The sequence below is a fragment of the Pelmatolapia mariae genome, linkage group LG16_19 (genome assembly GCF_036321145.2).
Source record: "Pelmatolapia mariae isolate MD_Pm_ZW linkage group LG16_19, Pm_UMD_F_2, whole genome shotgun sequence".
NCBI classification, from domain to species: Eukaryota; Metazoa; Chordata; class Actinopteri; order Cichliformes; family Cichlidae; genus Pelmatolapia; species Pelmatolapia mariae.
The window spans coordinates 16,202,717-16,229,328 of NC_086241.1; the positions used below are offsets into that span (position 1 = coordinate 16,202,717).

Genomic DNA, 26,612 nt, shown 5'->3' on the forward strand with positions numbered 1-26,612 from the left:
TGCATAAATAGGTTTTAAATGATCCGCTCTAATGCACAAAGTAGAAGATACCACTGTAATGTGTTTGGGGTGAAAGAATAACACAAAATATGCAGAGAACATTCCATTTAAAACACTATTATGGAAATTAGTCACTTAAATACATTTGGTGTTTACACAGCTACCAATGCAGAAAGGCTCTCAACATTAATTTTTCCTACAAGTCACCCCAAATTACTCTCTTAATTGATTTAATGAAGCTGTTTACCCTGAAGTGCGAAAAGCCTTTTTTCCTCGATGGAGATGAATTGACATCAATCAGAAACCCTTTTGTTTGAAGTAACTTTGCAACAGTCCTTTTTAAAGAGAACTCAAGAAAAGTGGCTCGGTTTAGTGATGTGGCACATTTTCTCATTAGTTAGCTCAGTGTGCATTTCTTTAGAAAAATACAAACTATTATTTATTGAGGCCAAACTCCGTACGGCATATGGACTAATAATAGCCTCTGCACTTTCATTTACATTCACATTTTTAGCTCTCTCCAGGACCAGAAGTGTTATTGGAAGCTACATTTTCCCCGTTCAGCTTAATTATAGCAGTGATCTCTGAAAAAAAGGCCTTTAGCTTGTGGAAAACATCCTCCCCTGATGTAGGGCTAATGCTCGGTGGAAAAGGGATCTTTATTTTGTGTGTGGATGTCTTCAGTCTTGCTGTACACAGAAACTGATTATTCTGACTTAATGATTTAAACATGAGGATGGTTTAGATCCATTGGTTCCACTTTATTAGTAAAATATATATTTAAAACAACTTTTTGATCTGAAATTAAATAGATGCAATAATGTGATTTGACTCTGGGTTATTTGCACATTGAAATAAATTATGAATAAGTAAGTGGCTCTATTTGTTGGTTTGGAGCTGTTCTGTTTTATGCATTCAGTAAAAGACTCTATTACGCTGCAAACTTCAGCCGTAGACACACACAGCTGGCTGCAAGTGTGTGGTTTGCTTGATTAGAAACTCTTTTTTTTTAAAACCACACATGCACATTGCATATTTAGCCTAGATTGTTTAATTGGGTCATTTAGAGAAACCATAACTAGATTATTATTCTGCATTCACTGGTTCTAATTAGATGGAATACCAGAGCGAGGAAGTTGATGCCAGCCTGGTGGAGTATGAGGACAATAGGCCCATTCTGGACATGTTTCTGCAGAAGCCCATGGGTCTGCTGTCCCTGCTGGATGAAGAGAGCCGCTTCCCTCAGGCCACCGACCAGACCCTAGTGGGTAAGATTGGAACTACAGTCGCAAACATGCTGAGATGCAGCACATGAAATAACTCAGTTACATAAGAGTTCACAGATCAATGCAAAACGAGCCTTCACATGCTATACTTTTCTTCCACATGTCTTCTTTACAGATAAGTTTGAGGACAATTTGCGCTGCAAATATTTTTGGATACCAAAACGAGTGGAGCTTTGTTTTGGAATTCAGCATTATGCCGGACAGGTATCAGATACTTCATTGGATGTGTTTAACTAACAATCTACTGCCTTGATGATGATGGGTGTGAGCATATGTAAACCAGTGTTCAGGCCTTTGAAATGCTTGGTAAAACCTTCTATTCTGATTATGCCTTTACTTTGAGTATTTGAAAAACATCTGCATACTTTATGGAAGGATTTTTCTCTACATCTGTTTTGGGGTCTGATTAGGTTTGTTGTGACTCAGAATTTGAACAATTTTTAAAAAAAAATTATTACATCCCATATAAAGAAAAATAGGAAAAAAAATCCTATAGGTCTGTGAAATGTTACTAAAAAGTCTATAAAGACTTAACTCTTAGTTGATCCTTCACATTTTCTCATAGAACATAATGTTTACTTTTTTCATACTTATTTCTTATAAATATCTTGTAGGAACAAAACGTGAAAAGGGACACTTTTTTTGAGCGGATTATAATATTAGACATGCTAACATATGAAATGTGGCACAGTGCTGCAGTGGTTAGGACTGTAGCCTCATAGCAACAAGGTCCTGGGTTCAAGTCTACCACCCAGCTGGGGCTCCTTACAATGAGTCTACCTGCTTTCCCCGCACCTGCATAGATTCTCTCTGGGTACCCAAGCTTCCATACTCCAAAGATCTGCCTGTGTAGGTAACTGGTGATTCTAAATTGGCCGAAGGGGTGAATGTGAATGGTTGTCTGTTTCTCTGTGTTATCCCTGTGACGGATTAGAAACCCTGCCTGTCAACTCATGACAGCTAGGATAGGCCTCGGCCTTTTTTTCCTGTTTCCCTTCTTTAAGAATGGCTTCTTGACAGCCATCCTTTCGCTGGGAAACCATTTCTGATGAGGGTTCAGCAAACAGTAGATTTCTTCCTATTTCTTAAGGCCATGACTTTCAGATACTGTTCATCTGCTAGAGATATTTTAGTGCTGCTACTTCTTCCTTTGTCCTTTAGTTGTTCAGTTTCCTCAGATTTTTTAATGACATACTGCACACCATGCCGAGATATGCCAAGCTTTCAGCTAATAGCTCTTTGGGAATCACCAAGCCGTGTGAACTGTGTTATTGGAATTTTTCATAAATCCAGGACTGGATAGCGGCACAGCAAACCTATCGCATGTCACTGAGGAAAAACGCAGGTGTTTCTAAAAACATCTGTATTCCAGTGAGCTTTGACAGTTTGGCAGAAGCAGCATGCGCAACACCGGCAACTGAACCTCTAATGGATTTCAGCCATCAGTATTTTTATTGGTCACACCTGTGCTTTTTCTGTGGTTAAAAGGAACATCAGTTTTCTCTGAGATCTTTTTACCCTCACATAAGATGTGTGTGTGTGTGTATATATACATATATATATATATATATATATATATATATATATATATATATATATATATATATATATAAAACCATACCCTAGCATTAATTTCAGCCATATCATAGAGTGATGACAATTCAGATTCAGAAAATGTGAATTGACTGTTACACGTACGTGTATTTCTCATGTCCAACTCAACAGGTAATGTACAATGTGAATGGCTTTTTGGAGAAAAACAGAGACACTCTCCCTGCAGACATTGTTGTGGTGTTGAGGACGTCAGAGAACAAACTTTTGCAGCAGCTGTTTTCCAGCCCCTTAACTAAAACAGGTATGATATAATGCTATTTAGAAAATCTCAGCAACTAACCACTAGCCACAGAGGAAATGGAAACTTTCCTTTTGTTAACAATTGCGGGACTATATCACTCAGTGAATAGTGCTGCTGTCTACTCTTCCCATAAATGTTCAGGTAAGTGGGTTTCTTTAAGACGCGACTCCCAGGCATCTGCTGCCCCCCCCCCAGCCCCCCTTCATTTCAAGCCTCTGCGTGCCGTGCTCGGATAAATCTGCAGTCTCCATTATCTCTTGAGAGGCTCAGCTCTCCGCATGGCGCTCTGTTTTTATTTTCACTAAGCTGTCCCTCTTGGTTTCCCTCTGCTGAATGCTATCTACAGATTGTGGGTGCAGTGGGATATTTTTATGATAAGGTTTCTAAATACCCAGGGGATGAAGAAAGAGTATTTTGAGAACACAAAAGCAACTCTTCCCACCTCTTTTCTGTTGGTTAAATGAAGGTAGAGTAATGTGCTTGTCATTAGCTGGGGCTGGGGCCCTCCTGGTCACTTGATTTAGCTGAAATGCTAATAGATGTTTTATATTATCAGATTCTCACTTCCTACTTTTATTTCAGCTAAGCCACTTTATATGATTCACTTCCTTTTTTAGGCACCTGTAAATGCCTGCTTTCTCTCCCAGTGGCATTAGAAGGAGCTTCGATTCACAAAAGGCACCTAAGCTGAGACTCCTGTAGAAATCTGTGCAGCGTGTCTGTAAACTTCAATTGCTGGCTGTGCACGAGGGAGCCTTCAGCCACTTCCTTTCTGCAATTACGAGCTTCAGAAAAGTACACTCTATAAAACCCAATTCAGTGAACACTTAATTTCAGTGCACAAAGGCACTGAATAGAAACTAAGATGTGCTGCAGTGTTTACTGCTGCAGTCCTGAAAGCTTCTTTATTTCCTTTTTTCTTTTCAACTGTGTTTTTGTCTGTCCTGACTTTTGAACGTTTTCATCCTGAAATGTTTAAGATTCTTTTAGAAACGCCGTGCTTACACAGATCTTTTTTTCTTTTAGAGTCAGAGGTCCGATTTTCATATTGCAGCTTGTGGACCCGCAGATCATCTCGTTAGATAAAGAGCTATGAAACACTGCTCGGGCTTATCGTGCCGGAAAAGATGGAGCACTGTTTAAGTAAGATACAGTAACGCATGAGAAAATTATAAATCTATTCTTCGGGGTAAAATTTGTGGGGAGATTTAATTTGCATTTTACTCCACATTATGGATTCTCTGTTATCTGTGAAATTACCATTATCTGGGGCGATCTGATGGAAATCTGTTTTACACCAGGGTGGTTTCACTGTCTGGGCCGCCCCCTCAGTGTGTCACCACTAGGGGACACCATCGTAGACCTGCAGCAGCCTGGATGCAGAGATGAAAGCGAAATGTTGGATCTGGGGTTTTGGACTATACACATTGTGCATGAATGCACTGGAGGTTAATGTTTGTGGTGATGCGCATGTCACACTGCAGTGAGGACACAATATCTATAAATCAGACAATTTAACTTTTTGGTTTCTGTCGACTGTAAAACAAGCGACTGCAATTTGAGAATGTGATGTCCCGACTGTCGACGCGGTTCATGATTGAAGGGTAGCAGGGAAGTGTGAAGGCCTCAGAAAGTAAAAAGTTCCCAGGCGGTGAATAGCGAGGGCACTTGAGCCTTGCAGAATGTGGGTCCTTGAGGCTTGGACATGTGGTGGTGTTTTGTCAGAGGAAATGGGATGTATTTGCATGGACAAATTCCTCAGAGCCAGGGCCTTTCCCAGATCAGGGGGATCACAGTGTTTGAATTGGCAGAGCTCACTTGGGCCTACCAGGGCTTGGGCAACCCACGGTCACAGTACAGTGGACGTGTGTGTGTGTGTGCGCGCGTGTGTGTTGTGTGGCCTCAGGGCTGCCTGGCCCTGCTGATTGTAGCATAGCACATCTGCACATGCACACTGCTCATCGAGACTGCCAGTTCTTTGTCAGAGGATGGACTTCACAGATAGTGGGCCGCGCAGGCACATACATGCTATATTCTCATTCAACCGATAAGGTTTTAACATCTTATACTGTACACTGAAAAATTACAGGTATGAACGGGACCTGCACTGATGTAATTTGGTGTCCTTTTGAATTATTCGTTAGCAAGCCACCATTTAAAGAATTAATCACGGGATAATTTCTGTATATAAAGATTTACTATTACATGCCGTCTTTGGAGGGGACGCTATTAGCACCTAATACATAGCATTCGTGACTTCTTATTACCAGCTTCTAAACAAATAAACCCTCCCTGAGTTTGTATGCATCTTTGTATTTTCCTCTTTGTATTTGCAAAATAAATAAGTAGATATATCATAGATCCTGCACTATCCTTCAGAAAAAATGTGAAATATTTATCCTCTGAGTTTTTCCCATTTATTTTCAGGTTTGTACTATAATTTAATATGTCCCTTTGATTACATTTATCTCATACCTAACTGTTTCCCCTAGTTATTTTGCAGATTTAAAAGCAAAAAGGTCAGTTTTAATGGTCAGTTTTATCACGTCACATCACAATCTGAAGTCTAATATTTGTCAGCTGGAGCATTTATGCCATTTGCCAATTGTTGCAGTTGCTAAAGAAGCTCATGCCGTAATATGCTCTGCAAGATCTTTAGGGCTGTGGAGTTCATATCGAACAATTTACATATTGGTTTTACATCTTCACACGAAGCCACAGTTGCAGCTCTCCCATCCTCTGCCATCTCCCTCCGTCTCCCTTCATGTAAGGAGATCCTCCTGTGTGGAAGTGACAGGCTTCTCCCAGCGATATGACATATTTGGCTCTTTGTTCTCTGCCTTTTTTCATCCCAGTCGGCAGACACTGCAGTCTTTCACTGCACTTCCACATATTCTCTCTAGCAGGAGAGACACTCACCAAGTAATACTTTTGTTTGAATTCTCTCCTAATCGCAGTATTGGGGAATGTTTTGAGTCAGCAGAGGGATTTTTTTTTTTTTTTTTTTTGACGGGCCTTGTACATCAATAGCAAGAAGCCGGCTCTCCTAAGTCACATGGTACAACATCCTTTGATAAATGCAACACTGTGTTGTGTCACTAAAAGCCAATTACACCATGCTTTTTTATGATTGATCTGCTTTGACAGTAGTGGATGGCATTTAAATCAACAGCCCCCGAAGCCATCTCTAGGCATAAACGGTGGTGGTTATAGAGGGTGGGTAGGGTGGCGGGGGGTTACGGGTGCTTTAATCTAATTTGCTTGGTTGCTGAGTTGAGTTTCTAGATCACATGTTTTCAAAAAGAGAGCGGGAGAGCGGGCAGAGATATCCAGCAAGGCTCTGCTCACTCAGCTCAGGAAGGCTGCTCTCTCTTACAACTTTGATTGTCCCCCGTGTCGACAGCTCGATCCACAGCTTCTGAAGTACAAGGCGCACACTGGCACTCATAAAAGCATGTAGGGAGGTGTCATATTGAACGCGGGATTGCTTTTTAATCCCGAGCACATTGACTATTCTTGTCAATAGAACCCCAATACAACTGCCAGCTTGAGCTTTTTTTTTTTCCTACAGGATTCTTGCTGGGCTTAATTTTCAAAGTGAATGCACAGATGCCAAGGAAGGGTTTTTTTTCTTCTCTTTCTACCCCCCACTCCCCACACACCACTCTGCCTCTCTCTGTTTGCGTCCTGGTAGTCCATGCCAAGAGCAACATGCGTGAAGCAGAAACGATCAGTGGGACGCTCCTCCACCTGTTTCTCAAGTCTGAATGACCTGGGAAATATTCCCCTCACCTGCTCGCCCTCCTTTTCAATTATTAACCTCTTATATTTCCACTCCTTTTCTCTTTTCGTTTTATTTTTATCATGAGAACTCTGACCGAGAATAAGGGCTGTCTCCATCTGTAACTTAAAACACATGTAGCCTATTCTTCAGCTGAATCCGCTTTCAAAGAACAAATCTTCCTTTTCTAGCTCGTCTCTGTGTTTGAATAATTATTATCCACATCATTAGACAAGCTCCTTACTGTATCTAAATTAGAAGGTCTTCTTTTCAGGCCGGACATCACAGGTGTTCCCTTGGCTTCGTGTCTCAGGAGGCAGAAGTCTTTGAGGATACTGACTATTAACCAATGCTCTAATCATCTAGTCAGGAGGGGATATGAAACCCGCCGGAAGAATGAATTAATACGACCCGCCAAGGAATACACGAAGAAAGCAGCGAGTGTCCATTTGCAAGGCTTAGGTACAACTGTCATAGTTTCTCTCATCGCAGCGCAGCCCCTTCATCTCCTCTTGATGGTGTCATGGAAGTGAGAGGCGTAAAAGCACAGTGACACTCCACGAGCCCGTTCCACTCGCAGCCGCTAATTCATCATGACAAATGTGCTCAGATGATCTGGCCCAGCAGCACTAATGGGGAGAGGAGAGAGCGCACTTCATTTGCACAAGACCCACTCCAATTAATCCATCCAGCTTTACTCTGGGCTAATTGGAGCAGGGCCCTCCCTGCCTGTGTGCTGGTAATATACCCGACACAGTTTAACAGCCCCTGTTCTCAAAGATCATACTTTTTGTGCGTGCGTGCGTGCATGTGTGTAGGTTTTGCCGAAGGGGCCTTTGAGGTTGTAAAATCTGTTCCCGGTATCCTAAACACAAGACCTTCTCACAAACATGTGTTCATAATGAGCAATTAACTGCTCACATTTCCATCATATCGGGCTTTACTCTGTCCTTTCTTCTATTTTTGGGTTCCAGTTTTGATCCGTTGGTTATTTTTCCAAACGTATTTACAACAAATATAAAAAGCATATTTTAATATGGCAGAATGTCTTGCATTTAGTTTGTTGCCTGATACAAAAAAAACCCTGATTTATTAGCAGAATAAACAAGCAGATGCATAAATAAAAATTGGGAGATAACTGTCAAAAGCTAAAAGCAACATCAGTACTAGCTTAAAAGACTCTTTTGAAGAGTGCCCACATCATATGTTTTTGGTTGTTTTGACTACAGCAGTGTGTGCGCACATATTTGTGTGTGTGTATCTATGTGTGCTATGAACGGCACATTGCTTTGGCTCAGTGCAAAACCCTTTGGCACCAGTAGGACACCCTTTGTCTATAGTTAGAAGTGCACTGCCTGTTAATTAATCCATCCTAAATTGATTTTGATCAGTCCGGCTTTTGATTGAAGCTTCTAATACACGTTTGATAGTGCAGCGTCCTCTGGGAAAAGGCAGGCGCTGATCCGGTGTTTAAGTTTCTGGCTCGCTGTCAGACGATGTCCTCACCAACCGATGCGAGTCTTGAAATGATATCGCAGAAGACGAACGCGTATTTGCATTTTAGAAGTTTGTCTGTGTGCGGTAGAAAATCTAGAACAATTGTTGGGCTGTCAGTTTGGCTTTATCTTTAAAAAAAACTTAAAAAGGTTTTCCTTCTTGCCATACACGGCTGCTCGGGTAATGCTGCCTCCTGTGTCTGCAGACGTATTTTTCTAAAGGTGTGTGTGGCACATCTGTGCAGCTATTGTTTATTCATGGAGTAAACCCTTTGAAATGTGTTAAGATACTTCCCACTCATTATAAAAATCCTGCCACCCATGGATTAGGACTTTGATGTCACCAATCCTGCTTCAAAGGCTTCTTTCACTGCTATTAATCACAGTTTAGCCTCTGAAGATATAGCCAGAGAAAACATTTGGACATCTTGTGCAGAAACTTTGAAATGTTCAGACTGTCTTGCATATGCTATGTTCACATCCTTTCCGCTGTGTGTGGGGCTGTTGGACTGCTGTGCACGCAGATGCACTCCTGAGCCCATGGATTCAGCTTAGTTTTTTTTCTTTATACTCTCCTGCTCTATGAACACCAACATAGTGGTGCACGCTTTATACACCTTTTTCTTGTATGTTGAATAAAAAAGAAAAGAAAATCAAACCCAGAGTGTTTACTGAAACACCGCTGGCTCATTCCCAAATGTTATTTGCTTTCTCATATTACTGTGTGAAAGTCCATTGGCTTCATTCTTGTGTTCAACAGGAAATCTGGCGACGTCCAGAGCGAGGGTCACCGCTGCCTCCAGATCTCTCCCACCACAGCTCGGTTCAGGACGCACCAAGGTGAGCATTCAGCTGTAGCCCAAATCATCACGTGCAAAAAAGCCCCATAATGCTTTTTTACATTTTTTTTATTTGTTGCTCACAGGCATTGCACCATAAGAAACCCAGTAAAAACCTGTGCTGTGAAGCATAGCCACATTAATTGACTACCCTGTTATGTTTGCTGTCTTGCTTGTGGTGATACAGCATCGCCATCTGGCACTCAGTGTCTACATCATAAAAGTAGTTTCGGAGACTTAGTGAATATTGTTGTTTTTGTTGCTGGCAGGCAGCGTTTTAAATTTTAAGGATGACTTTTGCAGATTCTCCTAAATCAGCTTAAATCACTGCATTGGCTTGACGGTTTTCTTACCATGATATTTCATGTAGAATCTCTTGTTGCATCCAGCAATGCTGATTGTTCATGTTCACTCTAAGTTTGTTTGAGCTGCGTCTTGGCAGCATCAGTGGCTGGAAATTTTCTTAAAAGAAAAAGCTCTTACTGCCTCTCTCTCTGAACTTTAACACTTTCATTTCTGGATCTTCTTTGTTTAAGGGACAGAATTTCACAAGCTAATAATATCTCAAAGATTGCATTTCTTATATGACTGAAAATATTTAGCCTATGTTGACTAACTTTAATCTGATCTTTGTATAGGAAATACCAAGTCACATGATGCTTTTACACTCGAACCTCTCTTAAAGCTGATTTTCAGATTCCTCTTGTCTTTCCATTTCTCTCTTCCTTTCCTTCCATGTTATTCGACAACATGTGCTGTACTCAAAGTCTCCCAAATACCTGTTGAAGGTAAGACTCCTGTTTGATAATAGTAAAACTTTCTGAATCGAAATGCACCACCTCTGAACCACAGGACAGATCTGAGAAAAAAAAACCCCAACATAGTTCACTGAAGTTATCATCGCATTATTGTAATCCAAAAACTAAAACTTCAAACTGCGCTTCACAGACTGACTGTGCAGCTCCAGTCATAAAACATCAATCACAAGCTGCTTTTGGAAAATGTAAATCATCCCTTTTGAACCATTTTTTCTCCACACAGCCACATTTCTGAGTTATTAATGTAAACAAATGCTCCGCGATGTGTCTTTTAGATTATAAAAATGCTTCATGTGAGACGGAAACAAAGGCCAGAATAACAGTGGGAATAATAACAGTCCTACTTTGTTGAGCTTCCACTAAGTACCTACTCAGTTATTCTTGAAGAAGAGAGGACTTCTTAGTAATAACTCTGTGAGACTGATGTAATATGTATGCGTCTCGTTCTCAATCAGAGTTGGAGAAAAGTTGACAGAAACTGACGCTTACGAGAAGCTACCAGTGCGCTCAGATTAAAGTGACAGTTGTTAGAACAGTGGAAGTGAGTCTCCGATAGCCGTTTGCTATTCTGAAAGCAGATCATACAGAAGTACAAAGTGTCGGAGCGTCTCGTTCCTGTGCAGCTCGCACAGCCTTTCACGTACCTTCCTTTCTCTGTGCAAGGATGAAATAAAGTATTAAGATATTCACTTACTATAAAATATCTATTGCATCATTAATTTTGATGAAGCCATGAACTGCGAAGGCCATTAGAAAGCTTATATTGTGTCCTCGTTAATCCGCCGTCATCAGGATGACTGTCTGCTCGGTGACGGCTAGTCTCATTACTCAGAATGCTCTGCAATTTTCCCATGCCCCACAGCAGTGCCGAATTATTCTCTAGATTGTTAGCTTTAAGTGTTTATGAGGCTGTGTTATACAGACGGCACAGTTAGTACAGCTGTGTATTCCCAACTGGCCCATTTAGAGAAAGGGGACCTGCTGTAATAATACCTTTATTTCTGCAGAGCCCGCTGAAGATGTCATGTTGCAAATGAACAGCATCTCATTTGAATCTGCTGCATTTTATGTTGCAGTGGCCTAAGTCTGGCCTGATCATCAGTGCAGCGTGCTTATTGCGACTGTTTGTGTTCAGGTGGACACCATGGAGATGATCCGCCACCCAGAAGAAACCACCAACATGAGGAGACAGACTGTGGCCTCCTATTTCCGTGTAGGTGTTTGCATTTCTCGCTAAAAATTACTGCCCTGATGACACATACTCCACCATACATCAGCAGGAAAATGAGACCGTAGTCCACGTGCTGGTCTCATTTTGCTGTTTGCATTTTTAAACTGTGTACTTTGTCTGTAAGAGTAACAAAGAAAAGCTTCAAATGCGAAAATAAAATGATAGCTGCTTTTCAGGTTCAGCTGAGTAGCTAATGATCTTCATAACATATGAAGCTGCAGACTAATTTGAAGCTCATACAAATTTGATTAATTTATGCTGTATCAATAACTCCAAACAGCAAGATTTAATGACGTAAAGCAGGAGCACTGATTGTCTGAAAACAACTAAAAGCTTCCACTGAGGAGTGGATTCACTTGTTATTAATATGATGTCATAACTGATCAAACCAGCAAAGTCTGTGATATCAATGGATCCTTCAGTTACTTTTTACTGACAATATTTAGTAATATAATATTTACATTAAATGAATTATGGGTATTCATGTGTTCTTTGTCAATTTACCTCTGATGAAAAGCATTCAAAGATGTCCTCACCTTGCTCTAGGGACTAGCTGGGGAATGTTTGCTGAAGATGGCTGGTGGACAGCAAAATTGAATTTAATGAATTTGTTCTGTGTAAATCATTTAACTGTCTGCCAACAAGTCCACTGCAGCTTTATAAAGTAGGGGTTATACTCACTTGTGGACACAAATAGTTGCAGACACCATGGATGAGTAGTCATTTCTGTTATATTGCCTTGTAGTATGAGTGTGAAGTTGAACGAGTTAACACAGAATTGGCAGGTATATGAACGTCTGCAGGGATGTCATGCTCATGGCCTGATGATGAAATGTACTCTGCTTTGGTCATTTGGAGCAGAGTGAGAGGACCTTAGCGTACTCACAGACTACGAACCTGTAAGACACCTTTCATGTCATAAAATGTAAATACAGCTCAGTAAATATATCTTTAATTAGTGCTTAAAAAGAAAGCAAGTGGACTTTTTTTGGTTTTTGAAGACGTCAATTCTAAAACAACTGATGGACAAAACCCTATATTTAATCCCAAAGCAGGTCACATACCTTGTTTTTAAGTGCTGAAGACTGCCAGGACCTGGATGAATGAGAATCAACTTGGACACTTTAATTCGTTTTGTTATTACATTGCATTTTTTTAACATTACCATAACTGATACCAACAATTCTGCAAATAGAATCACACAGTGTTGCTTTTTTTTCAAATCCCTAAATAATTCATGATGTCTTTTACTTTAGAATTAAAAACACTGTTGTGTCCTGTTGGGATAGATTTGTTTATTGATTCATACTGATTAATTCTCGTGGGTACCATTGAGCTTGTTATGAGACTGTCTGGAAAAAGTTTGAATGCTTCTTCCAGTGCAGATCTGATCTGACCTTTGAACCCTGATAATATGAAACGATATAACTGCTCTCTCGTGTCTTCTCTTGCTTCTGCCCGTGGTTTATTGTTGCCTCATTGTTGTGTTTGTGCAGTACTCCCTGATGGACCTGCTGTCTAAGATGGTCGTGGGCCAGCCACACTTTGTGCGCTGCATCAAACCTAATGACGACAGACAGGCACTGCGCTTCTGCAAGGAGCGGGTGATGGTGCAGCTGCGTTACACTGGGATCCTGGAGACGGTGAACATCCGCCGCCAAGGCTACTCCCACCGCATCCTGTTTGAAGACTTTGTCAACAGGTAAGAGCGGCGTCGAGACAGGCGGCGCCTCCACTCTGCAGCACGCACGCATGCGGACACAGCCCCAGAGATGGCGTAGAACAAGTGAGCCGTGCTCTACATCACACAAAAACACGGGTTCTTTAATTAGATAGGGCTACATGTTGAGCAGAGCAAGAGGCTGACTAATTGGCAGTCATTAGTGATAGTGCAAGACTAAATCCTGCAGCTCTTTTAACTGGGTGGATACTCCAGTCTGGAAGATATGGATTAAATTCAAACAAGGAGGAACTGTGATTATAAGGGGTGATGCATTTTAATAGATTTCCTTTTACTATTCATAAAGAGTTTGTTCTTATACTCGGTGACCTGAAAAAGCTCAAACATAGTCTCCTTGTCCCATCGGTATTACATTAGAGCACAATTAAAACAAGTCTCATCATTAACGGGGGGCTTTACGTAAGGGTGTTGTTTTTGGTTTTTAAAAATATGGGACAGGATCCGTTTAACTGTTACTAAGCACTACACGCTTCCTCAAATTTAAAAGCGTACACCTAAATTTTAAGGGGAAAAAAATCCACACATTTAGATGAGGCTGTGAGAAAATGCCAGAAAGCTTATGTTTGATCAGTGTTCCTTTGAAAAGTATTCCAGCCACCTCTAATGTGGAGACTTTAAGATTATATAAAATTTAATTAACTTAGACTTGTGGCCTGTAGGAAGGAAGAACTTTGAGATGACTGGTTAGTGTCGTTGCTTCGGGGGAAGCTTTAAAAATGTGGGCCTAATTTTGGCGAGCTGAAACTTTGAATGACCACATGGTGTTTCCCTGCATGTCCTACTTTTGCTCCCAGTATCGAAGGCCGATTACTGGAAGATCACACACAACCCCCGGCACGATGACGTCCCTGTTGTCTCCTGTGCCTGAAGTGTGCCTGTGTGAGAAGGAGAGTGTGTAAATATATTTTAACCTTGCTATTGAATCCATATCATCCTACCTGAGCCAGGCAGAAGTCATACAGACAGACCTGAATGGCTAAACTGCACCTTTAGTGAAAACTGATTTAAATTTGTGCTCCCATATCAAAGGCTCGTCTGATGTTGCAGTGCTTTGTATTTACCATCAAAGAAATAACAGGTATCAACAGGAATTAGAATGAAAGGCTGTAGACTGAGGCGGGGAGGGGAGTTCAAAGAAGTTTTTCTTCTTGTTGTTGTTCTTCTTTTTGACCACTGCCAGAACACGAAAGATGAACGAGTATTTTTGGAGCCTTGATGTCCCTGAGCAAACAGTTAGAACCACTCTGTCCTATGCTGGTATTTTATAAACAGCAGGATCGGTGGATGGATCCAGACAATGTGAGCAATAAACAGCGGTGTGGGTGATGCACACTGATAGGCCTGCGCTAATGAGGATCTTCTGTGGCTACTGAAATAGGAGACGATGATGCATTGAAAAGAGATCCAGCACTGGTCTCTGTTAAAGAGTCATATTTGACTCAGATTTCTGAGCAGCAGGAAGTTTTTAACTGTGGTTCTCTTAACAGTACTTCTAGTAGCAATGTGCAACAAGATGTTGATATTGATAATGTCATTTCTTGAAGGCAGTTAAGTAAGTAGGCACTACATCATCCCCTAATCTACCAAAACTAAGTTAGCTGAATGATCAATATCTTGTCAAATATTCAACATTTCAAGATTTGTAGCGCATTAAACGAGAATATCAGATGGCTCCACTTTCAGACACATGCTTGATTTATTCTCTATAGTTTAGTAGTTTATATATTTTCCTAATAAGTGAAAGATTCCTGGTTCAATCCCAGGAGAACACAAAGATCCCTTTGAGCTTGCATTAGGAGGGTATGGAGGCTTATTTCACTTATAAAATCAGAAGTTTGAGGCTGTAAGTCAACATTTTTAGATACCTAACTTGAAACTTTTAGACTCTTCTTCCTAGCGGTTTATATCCCGCGACGCAGGGTCCGCTATCTTGCATGCCTTCCTCCACTTCTTCCTATCAAGGGCGTCTTCTGGTGTAACATTCACAGCCTTCATATCATCCTTGATTCGGTCCATCCAGCGCTTTTTTGGTCTTCCTTGTGGCCTGTTTCCATCCAGATCTAATTGCTGGGCTGTCGCTACGGACAACATGGCCGTACCATTGGAGCCTCGCCTCTCGCATCTTGTCTGTGATTGGTGTCACTCCCCATTGTTTCCTGACATCTTCGTTCCTCGCTCAGTCAAGTCGTGTGAGACCCAGAGGCCACCTCAGCATCTTCATCTCCATGGTGTGAAGAGCTTGTTCGTGTTTGGTCATCGCTGGCCAGCACTCTGACCCGTAGAGTGCCACTGGGCGCACAATCGACTTATAGACTTTCGCCTTAAGATAGATTGGCATTCTCTTGTCACATAAGACTCCACTCACCTGATGCCACTTCCTCCATGCTGTGTTGACACGGAGTCTGGCGTCTGGTAGAGTTTCGCAGTCCGAGGTGACAAGGGACCCGAGGTACTTGAATTGGGCAACTTTAGTCAGCGGCTCGCCGTCGATAGTGATGGTACTGTTGGTCTGGGGGCTGCATTCAAGGTACTCAGTCTTCTTGATGTTCAGGCACATGCCGTTTTCGGAGAGCCTTGTGTTTGGGTTTGCAGGGCTAGGCAGTTTTCTGTTTCTGATAGGCACACATCATCTGCATACAGGAGGCTCCATGGATGTGGTGATTGCAGATCAGCCGTCGCGGTGTCCATACAGAGAGTGAACAGCAGGGGCGAGAGGGCCGAGCCCTGGTGGACGCCAACGGTAATCGGGAAGGCTGGTGATGTTCCCGCTGAACATCGGACCTCACTTGTGACATTACGGTAGAGCAGCTGAGTCCATTTCACATAAGCTTCCGGGGCACCATGAGTTCGTAATGATCGCCAAATCAGCTTGTGGGGGACCCTATCGAATGCCTTTTCCAGATCCAGGAAGACCATGTGCACCGTCTTGTTCTTTTTCCGGTGCTTTTCCATCAGCAAACGGGCCGCGTGTATGGCATCGATAGTTCCACAGCCCTTAACAAAGCCGCATTGATTCGGGGTGATTGTGACCAGTTGACGGATCCGATTTTCCAGGACACGTTCGAAGATCTTCATTGCATGACAGAGTAGACGAATTGGGCGATAGTTGGTGCACTCTGTGACGTCTCCCTTGCCCTTCCAGATGGGCACTGTGATGCTCGATGTCCAAGCTCGGGGGGCTTTGTCTTCGACCGTGATATGGTTGAAGAGTGCCGCAAGGTATGTTGTACCGCGGTCGCCCATCATCTTCCAGATTTCAGCTGGGATGTCGTCCGGTCCTGTGGCTTTTCCGTTTTTCATTTTCTTCAACGCGTTTTGGAATTCGGCAGTGGTGATTGGTGTGATAGGCCCTGCGACTGGGTCCCCGGGCGGGATAGGGGGATGTGTAAATTCTTCATTGCTGATTCCAGCGAAGTAATCTGACCAGCGCTGAAGGATGTCTCGGGGGTCTCGCAGAACCTGCCCGTCGGCTCCCTTGATTTGGACAACATGGTTTGTATCAAAGTCCTGCTTTGCGCGGTGGCGGGCTTTGACAAGTCGGTAGATGTTATTGGCCCCCTCTGGGGTTTGGAGCTGGTCATAAAGATCTTGGTAGTGTCGTCTTTTCGCGGAGGCCACTGCCCTCTTTGCTGCCGATTTCAGCGAGCGGTATTGGGTGAGATCTTCATGCGCTCGCGATCGCCACCAAGTCTTATAGGCCAGCTTCTTCGCTTTTATTGCTTTTTGTACCTCCTCATTCCACCACCAGACCTGTGGACAATGTATTTTCTGCCCGGTTTTGTTGAACCAACGGTGACCTCCGCAATGTTGTGGATGCGCTCCCCCGCTTCAGTCCACATCTTCTCAACAGGTTGGTCAGTGTTTACTGCAAGTGAGAGGAGCATAGTTGTCAGTTTCTCCTTGTGCTCCTTCGCCTTCCACCATTTGAATCGTTTTGGTCCTGTCCGGCATCTGGGCAGCTTTGGCTTGACAATCTTCGTATCCATGACAAGTAGACGGTGCTGGGGGGCCACGGATTCATATGGAATTACTTTCGTGTCCGTGACCTGTTTGAGGTCTGCCGCCGAACCATCCAATAGTCGATCTGCGTTGCATGTCCGCTGCTGGTGTAGGTGGCTAGGTGCGATGGCCGCTTCTTAAAGAATGTGTTGGTAATGGCCAGATCGTGCGCCGCCGCAAAATCGAGGATGCGTATTCCGTCGTCGTTCCTCACGCCGAGGCCTTGTCCCCCATGGCACTGTGGGTAGCCACCCCTGTTCGATCCCACGTGGCCGTTCAGATCGCCTCCGATTAGAATGTGTTCATCCGGGGTAATGGTCCGTATGATCCTGTCCAACTTGTCCCAAAATTCATTTTTGGTTTCATCGCTGCATCCAGTCTGTGGTGCATAGCAGGTCACAACATTAACGTCAGCTGTTCCTAGTTCGATTCTGATAGACATTAATCGATCAGATGTTCGCTCAATCTTATACGGGGATTGGAGCAGGTGTTTGCTGAGTGCGATGGCCACTCCATTCTTAGTGGCTCTCTCTCCGCAGTAGAAGAGCTTATATCCCTCTCCAATCTCCGCCGCTTTGCTTCCGGTCCATTTGCATTCTTGAACACAGGCTACGTCGATGTTCCGCTTCTTGAATACCTGGGCCAGCTCTCGGCTGCGTCCAGTCAGAGTTCCAATGTTGATTGTTCTGAATCGTAGATGAGCTGGCTTCTTTTGGTAGAAGTTTCTGGCTGGCATGTCTATAAGATGCGACAAACTTTATACTTTAACCGACGTGTCGCACCGCCTGTCGTCAAAGACCATCACCGTTAGCCAAGTTCCAGAGGATCTTGTTTCCAGCCGACACCGCGAGGAGGTGGTGAATGGATTTTGCCGGCCTTGAAACTTTTAGATTGCCTAACCAAAAAAATAAATAAATAAGTGGCAGAACAATCTTTTATAGGAATGACATACGTTAAAAATGTGTTAAAAAAGCTGTCAAATCAAATATGTGATCCCTTGTCACAAAGAAAGCAGTTGAAAGTAGCTTTTTAAAAATTCTTGAAATCTGTTTATATTGTTCTATTATTGGCATGTCGGTGTCTCAGGAGGTAAAGCAGGTTGTCCACGAGTTCATAGTTTGATTCCGGGTCTCTTAGTCTGCACCTAGTCTTCTCTGCATCCATCTGACTGCCTGCTACATGCATTTGTGTGCATGCATTTGCAGTGCTTAAAGACGTTGAATAAAGCTCTGTCAGTGTGTGTGTCAGTGAATCTGTGAATGCAGCTTGTAATAAAAACACCTTCAGCAATCTGTTAGCCTCTTGACACCATGTGTCCTCATATCGGGACACTGTATTTTGGGTTTTCTGCACAGTTTTTCATTTAACTCAGTGTTTTATCCAACATTGATTTTATTGTGTTATGCTTTTTGAGGACGTAAAAACTATGTAACAAAGTAACGAATTCCTGTGCAAAGATAATGCTGCGTTTTTATATTTATCAGCTCCAAATACTCCCTGATTTTTTTTAAAATAATAGCAAAACACAATATCACTGCTTGAGTAATTAAATTTGTTCAAAGATGTCCTTTTTGTCTTCATTGTCTCCCTTTCCAGATATTACTATCTTGCATTTCGGGCTCACGAGATGCCTGAAACTAGCAAAGAAAACGCTGTTGCCATACTGGAGAGGGCCAAATTAAAAGACTGGGTGCTGGGAAAGACAAAGGTGGGGTTATTTTTACAACAAAAAGTTTAATATTGAAGTTATTTTTATTTGTAAAAGACATTAAAGTTTGTAAAGACATAAAAGAAATAGACATAATCAAGCTTTGGATGTCCTAACCAGAGCAAAATGCCCTGTCAGGTTTTTCTGAAATACTACCATGTGGAACAACTGAACCTGCTGCTGCGGGAAGTGATAGCTCGGGTGGTGGTGATGCAAGCTTACACTAAAGGCTGGCTCGGGGCCCGGCGTTATCGAAAAGAGAAGGAGAAGAGAAGCCGTGGGGCCACAATCATCCAGTCAGGTACGCTGGTTTTAGTTAAACAGTAAACAGGAAGAGCGATTATTCAAACTTAAGTCAAAAATATGAAAAGAAAGATGAGTTGTGATATATTCTTTTATCGCTCGTGATGAAACAGGTGCAAATTTGATGTGAGGTGGTTTCTTAATGACATCTAGCCTATTATGTGCCTGTGAGTCTTCATAAAAGAGATAGTTTGATAACCACAGCTTGACCTATGAGGGTTAAGAGCAATGCTTCAGAGCAGACAATAAGACCTCAGAGAGTTCAAAGGGATCCATCCCTCTGCCACCTGGTTTAGCAGTGTTTTGAAGTGGGATCTTGTGTAGTATGCGCAGTCTATTTTGTTTCACAGAGGTAGGTCAGCAATCTCTCGCACACACACACATACACACACTGTCTCTTTCTTTTCCCCTTAGCCTGGAGGGGCTATGTTGCTCGGCAGAACCTCAAGCAAATCAAAAAAGAGCGGGAAGAGGCAGCTGTCCGCATACAATCAGGTAAAGAAATGTTTAAATTTTCAAGTTCAAATATTCAAGTGGAGACATCTGGAATTTCTCACGCGGCCCTATGTCCGGTGGAAATTCGCGCCACTGTTTTCATACATTTTCAAAAGGAAATGGGATAAAGGCCTGGAAACCTTACATCTTTGTGAAACACCTTTTTGATCTCCATGAGTGGCCTACGAAATAGTAATAATTAATTAATAATGCATACAGAAAAGCTTTTGAAAGTTTGGGCAGCATTTGGTCCCCATGTTTCAGAAGAACAGTGCATACTGAGATCCTTTTTTTCCTTTCATCTCTTTCCCAGTAAAGGCAAGAGAGGGGCTTATCCCTTCTGTTTCCTCACGACTTCCTCTCTCAAATTCCTGGCCTATTACACAGCTCTCACATACCAGAAACAAGATGCCTTTTTATACTGTCAACCTTTTCATCTGAAATGTAAATTAATTCTTACTCAGTGTGCCTTGACGAAGATCAAAGTGGGCACATTAACCTTCCCAGCCCCCCTCCCCCTCCTCGGAGGCTCTCACTGGAGGACAAGGGAGGGTGCCAAAAGGGGCAGGAGAGAGGAGGGCAGGAGGGAGGAGATCTGGCATTGTTTCCCCTGGCTCTCCTAAGGGCTGCCCTCATCTGGCACATGGAGCATCTCAGTCGCCTGCACACCTTGTGTAAATGTCCTCCATTAAACCCTTGTAAATAAAGCTGCAGAATGGGTAAACATGGTTTTGGTGTTGGGAAAGCCTCTCTGTCGCCGCTGTCTTTCTTTTTAGAGAAGCGTGTTTGTGTGTGGCCGCCGGGGTTCGGGAAGGGGATGGAAGGCGGGGTGGGGGGAGAACCTGAACCTGACATAAGTGGGGCCTCAGCCCCCCGGCGGAGCACTCCAGCACATTCACTTTGTGTGTTCTCTGCAGCTTATAGCCTTTGAGGTGGGCTGCATTTGCATTCTGAAAATAAACAGATGCCTTTCAAATGTATGAGCCTGGTGGCTTCTCAGATCTCAGCGGGGCCTGGGGGACATGCTCACCATCGATCAGATTAGACCATGCAAAATAGAACCATTGCTCAACAATGTACTTGAGCCTTCTTTTCCTGTGCATATAATTTTACCAGAAAAACACAAAGCCCGTTGACGGAGTAAGTCAGCAGGCTCCGTTTACCATCCATCTGAGCTCAGTGTGTCTCAATAATCGCACAAAGTTTCCCCACTGCGACGCCACAGACCATATATGCATGCTAAACACATCTCACTTCCTCGCGGGCGAATCCAGAATTTTTTAATATGAAACCGTTTGGTGCTCCTGATTAATATATAATAAATACACTTTGTGTGTAATTGTGTGAGCATGCAACATGTATATGACGACAGGGGTGAGGCAGCGGTGTTTTGACCATTTGACAGCGTGTCTGGCATTCATATCCTGTGCAGCTTACAGGGGCCATCGGGTGCGTCGGGACTGTGGACCCCAGGAGCACAGATGTCACCCTGAGGCTGAAGGAAAGACCACCAAAGAGGAGCATTTAGGGTGAGCTTTGACATTCGTTGTCCTTCAGCATCTGTTCTCATTGGTGGCATTTTTCCTGCAGTTTGATTTCTTTTGTAATTTCATTTGCTCCTCATTGCACAGACAATAGTCCACCAGTAGCCATGGCTGACTGAGCAAGAGGCCTCCCATGCTTGCCATTCATCTTCAGCCTTTGCTGGATGAGCTGCTTTTGCCTCATAATGAACTGCTGTTTCACCCAAAGGAGAAAGCTCCTCCCTGTGCACCACCTCTTTCAGTTTTATAAGCGTAATAAATAACTTTCCACCAAGATAGCACACTTGTCTGACCACAAGCGGGGCTGGGTGCTGCACTGGTGTCCAGATGTACGAGCTTGTGTTTATTCAGCATATGGGCAGGCCAGTCATTAAGAAAGTATGTGCTAAGCGGGAGAGCAGCCACTGAATGAATAGCGGCACACGAGGTGTCGATGGCAGCTTTTACCTTTTTTTGTCATTAAAAAAGTCTCTAAGCATCCTAAAAAATTGTTTTAAGTATCCCCGAATGATTTTAGACCTTTGACATTAGCTCTTAGAAAGAAAGCCGTAAAATTAGAGATGCATTGCATATCTTGTTTAAATCTTTTGCGACATTTTGGTCAAGGTTGCGCATTTCTCTCCCGACTCCAAAACTCCAAAATACTAGATTTACACATCTGAAAATGTTATGCTCGTTGTATACTCAAACCGAGCAGAGCCTCATCTGGGGATTTTTCTCTCCATGTTTACAATCATATTCCTTGGTGGGAAAAAACTTCAAACCTCCACTTAACAATTCTGTTTAATCAGTGTTGGAATCTCTCCATATATATTTATTTTGACATGATCTGGCCCATTTTCCTGCGGTAGGATCTGTGTTCTCACCTACATGCTGTTCTTTTCCCTTTTGATATCCCTCCTGTCTGCCATGCATGAATTCTGTGTTTGCATCCAAACAGCAGAGCCTCCGGTTGCATTGCCAGTTCCAAACTGGATGAGATTTTTGTTTTTCTAGACCCGAAGCATGACTGCCACTGGCTCGCGGCATTGTGCGTGCAGATGTTGTCTCGTTGGTGTTTGCTTTTTAAATAATGCAACATGAGTGAACGGGCGCAGGAACACATCGGCGCTTTTTTGCTTCGCAAATTGCATAATCATAAAGTGGAGATGTTTTAGGAGCAGAAAACACAAATACAAATCATCCTCAGCTCTGGATTCCTTTGTAATAAGCTGATGCAATCTGCGTTATTTTGCAGTGATCATTTTTGTGTTAATTTTTAGTTAAAAGTGCGTCTTAATTTCACAGGTACTGCCCGGACAACAAAGAGGCAGACGGAGATTACACACATAAAGAAGATGTAAGTAGCAGAATATCAATGAGCATTTTCCTTATGCCTTACTAGCTGTGTATGTAAAAAAAAAAAATAAATAAAATAAAATAATGCTGCTCCTCTACAAAGCAGCTTTAACCCAGATTATTCTTTGGGAATTTTTTGAGTCCTTGAGACAAAAGAGTTCTCTTGCTCCAACCTCCATCTCAGCGGAGAAGAAGACAGGGTGGTACAGGAACGAGAGAATCAAAAGGCTGGAAATTCACGGCTGAGAATAAATGCTCGCTCTTCCCTGAGGTGATTTGTCTTTGCGCTCTTCTTTCTACAGATGTTAGACCCCTTTTTTAGTAAAGACCTGAGGTTCTTTGGTAGCACTTTGATATCCTGCTCGGATTCAATATGTGAAATAGAAGAGCCACTCCGTGACTTGGAGCACATCACAGTCTTTGAAGTCTGATCCAATTTTTGCTGCTCACCATTTGATGTTGAAAGGATGAAATGAGGAAAATGTACAGTTTTTGCCAGTAACTCTGCTGAGCATATGTAAGATTAAAAAAGCAAAATCCTTTGGAGGATGTACTTAGAAATGTTAAGCAGATTAATACTTTCCTATAGCTCTTTTATTCAAAGATAAAATTAAATATGAGAGGAAGTCTGTATGTGCTGTTTTTCACCCTCTCACAATTAAGTCAGTGTGGTGCTGTTTGCTAGGAGGTAGGGCTAGTAAAGGGGGGGATATGCAATTGCATTAGCATTTGATTAACATTGCAAAGCACATTAATGGGTTTCAGTTATATGAGTGCCAAATTGTAAATTGTAAATAAATGAATACAACATCTACATGACTAAATTGAAAAAAAAAAAGGGAAAAAAAAGCATTACAGGGCATGCTTTAACTTGTATATATTCATTCAGTGCTTTCATTGACATTGCTCTTCTGGGTGTGTTTACGCCTCCTCTTTCAAGGTTGGCCCTGACAGCCAAGACAGACAAGTGAAAGACATCAAGAGAGACAAAGGCAGAGCAGAAGACAGTGTAACGAAGCCGTGCAGAGAGACGGCAAGGCTGCGAGACATGCAGTGTAAACAAGGTAAGCCCGAGCACAGAGCTGGCGGGTGCAGGTAATTACACAAAGAGACAGCAGAAATCCCGCTTTAATGGATAAAGTGCCATTTTTAATACGAGACCCCTTTCAACCTTTCATCCCAGCCAATCCCCTGCTGCCATTCTTTGTTGACAGCAAAAAAGAGCGGCATTATGGGTGATCATTTCTGTGGTATTTTAATAACTCAGGTCAGCTCATCATAAACGTCTCAAGGCAAGTGGAGGGGGGGGGGGGTTTCGAAGTGGCACGAGCACTTCAAAGCTTTCGTTCTCCCGCATGGCAGGCCCTTCACTAAGGATCTCATCAGTGACTCTAATAGACCTGCACAGTAACGGTGACACGAAAATACACAAACCCTGATTTGTTGAACATATGTTTGGTTTGCTTTTTGCCCCAGGCGACGAATTACATTAATTCCTGCTGCCTGGAAGGCTGAGTGGGTGGCTGTGCAGGGGGCCTCTGATTACGGCCGTCACCCAGCCCACCGCTAGGGTAGCCTTGGTAATGGGGCCCGGCCCTTCATTAATGTTATTAAAGGGGTATGAGGTAAGAGACCGAGGTGGAATAGTGTTTAGCGTTGCGGCTGAGAGATTATGGGGATTAGACATGATAATGTAACACAGACAGGGCTCTCCAGCAGGCCCGGGATTAGTGTCAGCACGCCACAGCAGGTCTGGGTTAGATAGCGGCTAATTCGGTAATGCTGCATACAGGTGACCCCCGCTCCCAGGCATCACTGCCGCTGAAGGGAGGCAGTGTTTGATGAATTTATAATGTCAAAGTGATTATTGAGAGGAAACATGGCGGTGAATGTGAGGGCATTTTGCCTAAACTGGTGCTTTGCTTTGTTTTTTCCTCCAGTCGGTCCACATGTAAGTTTAAAATAATAGCTGAATGATTTTCTGGTTTTTTGTTTTTCTTTACAGTTTAAAGCCCAAGAATTTGTTCAAATGTAAAACAATGAATTCATAGCATCATTGCATCAATAATAAAGCATGCCCACGGTAAGGCTTCGTGGGTATACCTGTAAAGATGGCTTGTGTCAAATTGCTTTCTTTCCTAGATTAAGTAGTTTGAAGGACATTTTTGGGCGGTGCGAGGTGAAAGGAGAATAAAGCCACTACAAGCAAATAAGCAATGCAAAGAGATTAAAAAGAAATGCAGAAGAAATGCTTCTGCAATTGTTTAAGCATCCTTTTATTGCTATGCATAAAATGTCCATCCTTAAGAAATTAAAATGCAAAAGTAATGTTTCTGGAAATGTTCCTCTTTATTTGTAAATAATAATAAAAAAGCAGGTCGCTCATGTGCACTGAAGAAAAATTACATTTGATTTTGGATCACTGTGAAACATTGTACAAAAGACTTTGGTCAAAAAAGACTTTAAGGGTTCATGTTGCTGGTAACAAGGGGATTTTTGCAGTGATCTTGCAACCTCTGAGATTTATCCTGGGGCTGCTTAGAGGTGGGATATGGGGTCTAAATGAAGGTTAGTCTTTTAGTCTCTTTTCCTGCAGCGCGTCAAACTCTAATGCTTTTTTTAAGTAGGTAAGTTGTAAGTTTTCTAGATCTGACAGTTCAATTATGTTGAAAATTTCTACAGAAAAAATAGCCTGGACTAATTCCTTAGATATTATATGTGGAGAGATTTTCAGGTATTCATCATTGCCTCTTTTCCTGCTTCATTTATGTTCCCGCTTGTGGCTCTGACGTCTTTCAGGGAACCCCATTTGAATATGTTGAGGGAGGCCACAGTGGCTCATGCACCCAGGGCACACTTTGATCCCTGCAGATCTGAGGGTCTTTTTTTTCATCCCGAGGTTGAGCGAGTCATGGAAGCCTTGCCCTGCCAGATGTTTGGAGACCAGACTTCTTCCTGTGTCTCATCCTGCCGTCGCCTCTGGTGATCGCATTGGTTCTCTCGGGCTAGAGTTCGACCTGGAGTGTTTCAGGACACCAGTAGAGGGGAAAAAAAAACAGAAAATTAACCGTGGTAATCGAATTACTCCACCCCTCCAGACACCCGCGCGCTCTCTACACGCTGCTCCCATTAAAGCCAAAACACCAGGGCGTGACCTGGAACCTCTCAATGTGTTTGACGGACGTTGGGTCTTTCCTGCATGCTTTTAAAAAGCCTGGTGTTCAACTGAGAGATCTGTTTCACTGTATATCTGACACCAGGCTAAGCGACTGTTCTCCCTCTTTAGGCAGATACCCACAGTGCTGTATTTTATGATGGGGAGAGAGCATTAAAACACTTTGTACTCCAGGCGCTTGCAGTTGTCTTCAACACCAACCTTTGATTTTTCTTTTTTTCTCTCTCTCGCTCTCTCAGCGGAAAAAGTTACACATACGCAGTGTTGTCTTGTAAGCTACACGTTCAAGGCGATGTCACCTTCCGTCACCTGTCTCCTGAGCACTAAATATTAATGCAACATGTTTGGAAATGAGTCACAGAGATGTGTGCAGAAAGAAAGCCTTTGCTAGCAAGCAGGAGATATGATCAGAGCGCTGCTTATGCTCCTCAGCGTGGTAAACAGGATGGTGCCGAGGATCAGTCAGAGCTGACTTTATGGTTTATGAAAGCTGAGCTACTTATGTTAACAGGCTTTTTGAAGATTATAGTTGTGGTAAACATACATGTCAAGAGAGAGACAGTGATAAAGTGGGGCTACGACACAGCCCAATTACCTCTGTGCCTCAGAAGATGGTTAACCTGCTGGCTTGAAAGGATGAAACAAGAAGAAGAAAAACAGGAAAATAGTTAAAGTAATGTTGTCTTAATGGTTATAGTTGCATCCCCTCTGCACAGAACACGGTACAGTCAATAAGAATTGATTTGGGTTGTTGCTCTGAGCTGTTTCTGTGCTTTATAGCTGCAGCTGGGAGCGCTTGTTGGAAATGTGGGCGCAGTTTTTCCCCACACTGAGGTCATCCCACACTCACAAGAACATCTCACTTTCCTCTCCGCCTGCTCCTTCCCTCAGCTCTTAAACGTCTTCCCGCATGTCCTCCCACAAGGTTTGCAGCCACCAGGTGCTGCTCCACAACCCCCCCCCCCATACACCAACACCATCACCACCAAAGCGGCATCACGGT

The 26,612-nt window shown here is 42.9% G+C and overlaps 1 protein-coding gene across 1 annotated transcript in view; it reads left to right on the forward strand.

Annotated features, from left to right (window-relative positions):
• myo3b (myosin IIIB) overlaps positions 1 to 26,612 on the forward strand; it is a 68,035-nt gene that overhangs the window by 33,317 nt on the left and 8,106 nt on the right. Inside the window, 13 exon segments of the mRNA XM_063497428.1 lie at positions 1,115 to 1,268; positions 1,402 to 1,490; positions 3,012 to 3,141; positions 9,179 to 9,258; positions 10,025 to 10,045; positions 11,211 to 11,288; positions 12,803 to 13,008; positions 18,643 to 18,754; positions 18,893 to 19,055; positions 19,472 to 19,552; positions 20,985 to 21,081; positions 22,384 to 22,435; positions 23,375 to 23,498. Of these exon segments, the coding sequence (XP_063353498.1) occupies positions 1,115 to 1,268; positions 1,402 to 1,490; positions 3,012 to 3,141; positions 9,179 to 9,258; positions 10,025 to 10,045; positions 11,211 to 11,288; positions 12,803 to 13,008; positions 18,643 to 18,754; positions 18,893 to 19,055; positions 19,472 to 19,552; positions 20,985 to 21,081; positions 22,384 to 22,435; positions 23,375 to 23,498 (1,387 nt within the window).